General features: G+C 36.2%; 1 protein-coding gene across 3 annotated transcripts in view; it reads left to right on the top strand.

Moving 5' to 3' along the window:
- Nucleotides 1-845, top strand: part of LOC149232777 (equilibrative nucleotide transporter 3-like) — a 75,709-nt gene extending 74,864 nt beyond the window's left edge. For all 3 annotated transcript variants that reach the window (XM_089379513.1, XM_089379514.1, XM_089379515.1), the window contains exon 10: nt 492-845. In XM_089379513.1, coding sequence (XP_089235639.1) covers nt 492-599 — 108 coding nt within the window. In that variant the 3' untranslated portion in view covers nt 600-845. The remainder of the gene's footprint in view (nt 1-491) is intronic.
- Nucleotides 846-9,244: the final 8,399 nt, after the last annotated feature.

The raw sequence follows: 9,244 nt of genomic DNA on the forward strand, positions 1-9,244 counted from the left end.
CAAACATTGAATGGTAAAATAAGCTAATAAACTGTTGGATACAGTGTGTTTGGTATCTTGGAAATCACTTACTATGGCTTTGAAAACTCCTCTCCTCTTATGTTCTGTCTCAAATTGGTGGTAGATCTGGTTTGCAGCAGCATATAAATCCCAACATTCCGTGGTCGTATGCCAATGGTGGTGTCCACAGAGATAGCAGCCCTTTTACTACCATAATAGTTAATTGGTTACATGGATGAATATGTGTGCTTGCTTGGCCTGCCCCTCATCTGTGGAATGTGTTGTGTCGGTGTGTATGTGCCATTAAATAGTGAAAGATACAGAGATTACCAAGTCTGATTATTTTGACCTGTTTTGGTTGCTCCTGGACATTTTTATAATTTCATTTAATTTTGCTGTTTAACTGTCTTTAGGCTCAGGCAAATAATAGGATGATAAAATTAATATATTACTTCAGCTTGTCCACTAATGAAAGTATGGACATTTTGCAGGGACCTGAACAGAACGCACTGGGAAATCTATTAGTAATATTTTTGATATCAGGACTATTTGTAGGAGCTGCTGGTGATTGGCTATGGCTAATTGGTAAAGGCTGGTAAATCCTGTTGTCATTCAACTTCAACGTTCTTGAGTTGAAAGTAGTATTGTTGGCCTAAAGATCAAGACATAGCCAGTCAAATTTCATTCCAAAATCTTCCTCGACCGAAAGAATTCCAATAATGTCAGGGTCAATTTAATGTTTAGATTATTAGAAATTTGCTCAGTTCTTCCATCTATATATTTGAACTGGGTATGGCTCTTTCTCATTCTCTTATATATATGGCATTTATAGTTGTGTTACCTCATCTGCATGTATATATTTTTTCCTGAAGTGGGAAGATACAATTCTGTCTACAAATCTCTCAAACTTCGTTGTGGGAGATTCAATTCTGTCAATAAATCTCTTACCGTTTTGAAACTATTGCCAGTCTCCTTGTGGTTATTCTTATAATTGGGGCCTTGTATAAGGGATAACACTATAACACTAGGGTGGATTATCACCTTTTTTTGTTCAGATTCCTCCTTCATATCCTTGCTAGTCTGCTCCTCTGATTCTTTCAGTTCTTCTGTAGCAACAATGGGGGGTTTTGGATGACGGATCAGGTGACGGTGCAACATCAGTTTTAATCCTTTTCTTTGGGAATTTGCCTCCCTCAAACTTCTTCAATGGTCTCTTCTTCACTTTTTTCTGTTAGGGGGTTGTTCCTGCATAATAGGATATTCCCCATATTCAGAACTCTCAGATTGTTTGCTGGTAACATCCACTGGTGTTTCAACATGCATTCCTTTCTCAATACGAGAGTCCTTTGCTGGTGTATCAGTAGGAAAAGGTCTCTTCAGGGATGTCCACCTAAGGGTTTTGAGTAGGTGTGTTGGCATTATGGCTAGTGTTGTCCTTGATGGCAACATACTTGATAAAGATGTCAACATGATGGTTATGCTAATGCTATAGGTGATATGAACAAAGGAATATCAGTTCAGCGACAGATGGATGGCAAAGACAAAGTCTGAGAAAATATACGTGGGTCTTGTAAAGCAAGATCGCGTACATACACAGTTATTAAGAAACAAAGTCGTGTACATAATCCGCACCATGGTAATTTGAATACCAGAGGTCTTTACCATGGTATTGGCCCATAGTAATAGGTGCGTCAACGGTTATTTGATCTCATCAAAGAATACCAACGACATTACTAAGGGATTGGTCTAAGGTATTGGCTAAGGCAAAAGCTATATAAGGAGATGGAGATCAAAGTGTTATGCGTGCAAGTTATGGGATATTAATGTGTAATCTGATCTGAAACAAGTGTGCACCAAGGAGCATGGAAGAGGCTCAGATCCGATAGATCTGAAAGAATAGTAATGAAGATGCATGCTTGATTTGTTTGTGATTACATCTAACAATGATAGATCTGTGGTGATAATGATACTCTGATATGAATTTGTGACAATAAAGTTTGCGAAGAATGATTTCAGGTTTGTACGCTGGGTTGCCTCTGAAAGGTCGCATACATACACGGATAATCCTCTAGATAGTCACGTATATATTTTGCAAAGTGTTTTCAGTATTTGCAGATCTGTATGCGGGTATTGTGAATGGAAAGCACATACGTACATTGATACGCTTTGTGAAAGTCACGTATACATACTAGGGTTTTGCAGTATGCCTTGTTGATGACATTTGATCAGTTCTGTTCTGATTGTTGTTGTCTGTGAATGATGTCTCTAATGTGATGATATGTATATGACAATATTAAATGGGTTAAATGGTATATTGATTGATAATGATGCTACAATATGATGATCTATGTTTGGTTCATTAATTTGTGTTGATTTGTGATTGATGGAGTGATTTAAGTATGGTTAAGTGATTGATGGTTCAATGTTCAATGTTCTGTGGTCTGTACGCAGGTTTAGTACAGAGGACATACGCGTGTGTTCTTCATAGAAGTAGCGTATACATTCTAACATGTATTTGATCAGTAACACCAATTGGTTTTTGTAATGAACAAAGTATGGATTGATATACTAATGAGTGGATATGCATTGAAATGATCTGTTATGGATTGGTTTGATCTAATTGCTTTGGTTGATTAAGGTTCAGTGATTGGTTTGCTGATAGTATAGTGTTTCAGTTTGTTCAATGATTGGATGAGTTATTCAGTGATTGGTTTCAAAGCTGTTACTTGATTTAAGCTTAATGATGGAAGTGGGTCCAGTTTGAAAATACAATGAAAGGTGACCTACAAGTTTGCTTTTTTGAGTCAGGTGGACCTAGTGTGAAATATTATGAAACGTGGTCCACATAGGTACTGCAGGTTGGAGCCTTCAGTGAGGGAGTCAAAGCTTCCTTCTAGTAGCAGCTCGAGAATTTCTACAGGGGTTTGGAGCTCCCTTCCAGTAGGAGCCGGTAAATGAGATCAGGGGGTTGGATCTCCCTTCCAGTAGGTGTTGGAGAACGAGAGAAGGTTGTAGCCTTCTGTAGGTGGGTGTCTGCGTACTGGTATGAGTCTGCGCCAGTACAAGATTGTAAGATTTTCTTTATTTAATAGGAAAGAAGACAAAGACGACGACGACAACAGTGGTTTTCTCCCACATTGGGTTTCCACCTAAAATCCTGGTGTTTATGTGTGTTGATGATCTATCTGCTTCTTATTGCTCATGGTTACTACTTAATTAATAAATAATGAAGTAATGATGCACTGGTTAAAGATGAAATGATGATGAAATATATGAAAATTTAGTTGACTAGATATATGATGTTTGCCTTTACTGAAGTCACGTACATACGCTGGTTGAATTAATGACAGTAGTGTATGGAAATCAAAATGTGAAATGAAAAGTTTAAAATGAGTTTAAAATTACTGATTTACCCCCCCAGTATTTCTCCCAACAATAGGTATCAGAGCAGGTCACTTTAGTTGAAGCTTAACCACTTGAAGTGGATCAGGGACGATGGGAAAGAAGGAAAAGGAAGCCCAAAGGAACAAGTCATTCCAAGAAAATTGTGAAAGCAATACATTAGATGAAGTGATAGTTATTGATGTCAACAAATATTTAGCTACAGGAACACACCGCTTTCTACTAATCAAGAATGAAGAAGAAAGTAACAAAGAATTATCAGGTACTGGTTTTTGTTCTACTTGTGATCCATTTTCATGTTCATGTAATATTGATGATAGTGAATATGACAGTGAAGCATCTGATGCCGTGACAATCACTGCATTTATGGGTCAATAACAATTTGTAGTAGAAGAACAAGGCAAGTTAGAAACAATGGACAATAAAGGTATGCTTATGCTAAGTAATGATAACTATCAGGAATAGAAAGAAGAGATGAAGTCTAAGTTAATGAACCTAGGATCTAATGTTTGGACATTAGTATGTAATGGTTGCATTAAGACCCCTCCATCAGGTGAACAATTACAAAAGAATATTGTAACATTAAATGAAATCTTTGGTAACATACTTCAACATTTGGAAAGATTATGCACTATGAAACCGGAAAGGAAGTATGGGATAATCTTTAGGAAGTCCATGAATGAAAAACAGGGGAAGCTTGTTCATCAGGAGAATCAACTGGTAATCTTATTTCTAAAGTAAATAATGATTTATCAAAAGATAAGTATCTTATGTAAGGATGGAGTTGCTGATTCAAAAGAAGACAGGTTAGAGGAAATTCTTGATCTTAGAAGAAACCTCAATCTTGCTTTGAAAAAGATTATTAATCATAAGGATAAGCTGTAGACACATGATAACAACAATCATGTTAAATTAGTAAATGTTGCAGTAGATCTAAACAATATTGTGAAGGACTTGAAGTTGAGATCGTCTCTCTAAGAGCAGATTTGGAAAAGTCAAACAAGCAAAAAGAAGAGCTACTTCAAGTATTTGAAGACCAAGAAAATGGGCTGAAGAAAGAGATTATCGAATTGAAGGAGCAATTGGAAGAAGGTAGAAAGGTTGAAGAAGGAATGAGGAAGCAGTATCAGGTAAAAGAACAATACCAAAGAACGGAGGTTGAGGTAAACATTATAAAAGGTAAAGTAGAAGAAAAAGATAAACACTTGAGATTTCAAGATAGTATTAAGATCTTGGATAACATTCTTAGTAATCAAAGGTCTCCTTCTATTAAATCTAGCCTTGATTTTCAAGACGCTGTAAAATGAGAATCTAGTTCACAGAATTGTACAAGAATCTTGAAAGATAACCGTACGAAATCTGAAATTTCTGTTAAAGAGATAAGAAGTGAACCAGATCAACATCCAAGGAAGATGAATTTTCAAAAGAAATAATTTTTTCCCAATAATAGAAACATTAATTGATTCTTTCCTCTGATCAATGATGTTGAGTGCTTTATATGTCATAATTATGGACATGTTGCAGCGAATTGCAAAAGCATATTATTTTGATCTCAAAGCAACCAGTTCATAGGAAGATCATTAGCTCCCAGATACTCAATTTTTTTTAAGGGATATTGTTTTGCTTGCAACATATTTGGCCATAAAGCTATTGATTGCAATAGAAGGGATATGAAATGGATGTACAATGATTGATCAACTCCATTTTCTGGTCATATAAGATGTTATGCTTGTAACAAGTTTGGGCATGTATAAAAAGAATGCAGGAACAAGTCAATGAACCTCCACAGACAACATGGAAAACAATCAGATAAGAATATTAAAAGATCTCAGAAAGATGGATCCACCAACACTTTTCTTAATAAGCAGAAAGAAGAAGAACAAACAAAGCGTGGCCTTGCTCTTTGCTCATTTGGAAATGAAGAAGAATGGTACATAAATAGTGGATGCTTTCATCACATGACTGGAGATAAAGAAAAATCCGAGTTCATCAAGAAAAACAAAGACGGTAAGGTGATTCTTGGAAATAGTGCTCCAACAAAAGTTATGGATGATGCCTATATGTTGCTTGAGCTACATGTGAAAATTTGTTATGATGTTGTTCTTTGTTTGCACACATGTTGTTGATACATATAATGATGTATATGTTGCTTGAGGATTGTGACTCTTCTTATGTATGAAGAGAGCATGTTGATCTTGATGAGATGAGATTACAATCATAGCTTGATTGCACAATATTATGCTATGATTGGTTGATGAAGAGTTCATGGTTTAATCACTATTGTTGGCATCTCTCATTGATGAGAAGATATATACAAATAGACATCACTGTCATGGGTTATCAATAATGGATGGATTGTAGATAGGGATCTTACAAATGATTACTTAAGTTGCATTTTGATGAAGTTTTTTATGGTGTGATAATTCTACTTGATACACTTAAGAAGTATACATTATGGTCATTATTGATGTTGAAGGTTCTCCTTGTCTTTGATGGATGCATGAAGATAATATGATGGCATTGATATTACTGATTATAACTCTTCCTATATGTGGAAAATGCATGTTACATGAAGTCAAGAGGATGTTTATTGATATGTTGTTGCTACAACTGCTTGGTGATGCTTGGAAACACTACACATTTGGTCACATATTGATGACTACACTGTCCTACATAATGATGATGAGGAGGTCCATGTTGCTGCAATCAGATGTTGATGTTGCAGGTTCCTATATGGTGTATGATGGTTGTTGATGACTATCATGGTATCGCTATCTCACTAATCAGGTCTTTAGTTTTGGTTATAAATGTCATATCTGTTTCTTGATGTAAAGGTCATGTAAAGCCCCATGTTGTCAAATCATTTAAAATTCAGTCATGTATGAACTATTGGGGTCAAGTCATTCATGTATTTAATCCCATTATATTGGGACATTGATGTAATGTTGGGTCAAATATGTAAACCCACTGTAGTGTTCTATCTAGGGAACTAGACTAGACCATATTTATTATCGACCAGGATGCGTAAGCTTAGAGGCATGCGTCTAAAGTATATAGACATAAAGGATTATTAGCTAAGTGGTTATGATGTAGGTCACAGAACTTCTTTACGGAAGATTGGGGTATGTTACCTATCATCCAAACACTCAGGTCACTCTGCTAATATACCTGATTACAATACGGTCATTAAATTCATTCGCCAAATTAAACACTGAAATTAAACACTGTGTATCACTGCAAACCAAGATTTCAATCTCCTTACAGAGACATTATACATAAAACCCTTGTTCAGCAAACACCCAACATTCACTAATATTTATGCAAGATAAAAATATACAGAGATCATAAACAGGTTTTGAAATAAAAACAAAGTTCATGACATTGCTTTAAAAGACAACACAGGGATCGAATCCCTTACAGGACACGATTCACGATCTCAGCGATGGGCTATTCAAGCATTATCACAAACACAACCATATGTATTCGATGAAAGTCAATAACCAATCCTAACTATTGAAATCGGAAACCAATCTTAACTACTGTGCAAACCATGTAATACCCTAAGTGCGAATAAAACGAAAAGGACAGTATACCAGTTTAACGCAGGGCCTGTCCGCGTTCCAGAGGTATACTGGACTGTATTCAACCGGTTATCAAATCAATGCACAAGACAAGGGTCGTGACTGTAACTGGATTCTTAATATTAAGTTCAAAAACTCTGTTTCCAAATGATACAACGATTAACCATCGTTCATTACATCGAACTGTATTTACATATGTCTTTTTACAACACATTTCAAAAACGAATGTACATACATGATATGGCTGTTGCCACTTTTACTACATCGAGATTTTTAAAATGTTTCCATCCTAAACTGATTTCAAAAAGAACAAAAACTAAATCAAATTAGAATGCTCTGCTGTTGCTGCCTTTGTCGCTAGTGTGCCATGCTTTGACCTGTGTTGACCACGCATGTAGGAGGGTCGATTCTGATGTAGGATAGGTATTCGTCCATGCTTGGACATTCTACTTTTCATCCATACCTTTCGCTCTAGCCCAGCTGTTGTGCCACATGTCAAACAATGAGCCAATTACAGGATGTTGGAACTTCCTGTAACCATTTTACCAAAAACTTCTAATTCTTTAACATAAAATTCCTAAATCAATTTCAATGCATTTTAATAACTATAGAACTATTAAATAATCAATTTTCAAGGATTCTAAGGGATATATGATAAAAAGGAATAGGCAAATGATATGTTTTAGGAGGAAAAAGGAGGTCATGGGATGGTACCAACACCCACTGTGTTGGGTGATTGATGTAAGCACGAGTCCTTGGTGATAGGAAAGGTTATATTTGGTTGAGTCATAGAGTCAAGTACTTCATTTAAGATCATCAACATATGCTCAAGGGGAGCATGGTCAGTATATAGTTTTCATATTCAGATTCGATCTATAGTGATCCTCTCTACACAGGGGGGAGAGAAGTCTTCATTCAACATTGGTCAACCCTTTGCCCTTGATGTCAAAGGGGGAGAGAAGCTTGGTGTTTGGAACATAATGCTTGGTGAAAAGTCTTGGGAGAGAAGCTTGGTGTGTTTACAGATGTGTTTGTAGGTATTTACAGGTGGTGAACAAACACCAAAGTGGTTGCCATCAAGTCCAAAGGGGGAGATTGTTGGCATTATGGCTAATGTGTTGTCCTTGATGGAAACCTACTTGATAAAGATGTCAACATGATGGTTATCCAAATGCTACATGTAATATGAACAAAGGAATATCAGTTCAGTGACAAATGGATGGCAAAGACAAAGTTTGAGAAAGTATATGCGAATCTTGTAAAGCAAGACCGCGTTTGAGAAAGTATATGCGACTCTTGTAAAGCAAGACCGCGTACATATGCAAGTATTAAAAAGCGAAGTTCCATACATAATCCGCACCATGGTAATTTGAATACTAGGAGTATTTACCATGGTATTGGCCCACAGTAATAAGTGCGTCAACGATTATTTGATCTCGTCAAAGAATACCAACGACATTACTAAGGGATTGACCTAAGGTAATGGCTAAGGAAAAAGCTATATAAGGAGATGGAGATCAACGTGTTATTTGTGCAAGTTATGGGTTATTAATGTGTAATCTGATCTGAAACATGTGTGCACCAAGAGCATGGAAGAGGCTCAGATATGATAGATCTGAAAGAATAATAATGAAGATGCATGCTTGATCTGTTTGTGATTACAACTAACAATGATAGATCTGTGGTAATAATGATACTCTGATATGAATGCGTGATAATAAAGTTTGCGAAGTATGTGTTGTGGTGACAGTGAAGATATGGTTCAGTGATTTCAGATTGTATGTTGGTTTGCCTCTAAAAGGCTGTGTACATACGTGAATAATCCTCTGGTTAGTCACATATATATTGCGAAGTGTTTTCAGTATTTGTAGATCTATATGTCGGTATTGTGAATGGAAAGCGCGTACGTACGCTGATATGCTTTGTGAAAGTCGTGTATACATACTAGGGTTTTGCAGTATGACTAGTTCATGAAATTTGACCAATTCTGTTTTGATTGCTGTTGTCTGTCAATGATGTCTTTGATGTGATGATCTGTATCTGACAATATTGAATGGGTTAAATTGTATATTGATTGATAATGATGCCATAGTATGATGATCTATGCTTGGTTTAGTAATCTGTGTTGATCTGTGACTAATGGAGTGATCTAAATATGGTTCAGTGATTGATGATTCAATGTTCAATGTTTTGTGATTTGTACGTAGGTTTAGTACAGAGGAAACACATACATATGCGAGTGTTCTTCATAGAAGTAGCGT

The sequence above is a fragment of the Pinus tabuliformis genome, chromosome J (assembly GCF_031772625.1).
Source record: "Pinus tabuliformis cultivar Carrire ecotype Pingquan chromosome J, CPIR1, whole genome shotgun sequence".
NCBI lineage: Eukaryota > Viridiplantae > Streptophyta > Pinopsida > Pinales > Pinaceae > Pinus > Pinus tabuliformis.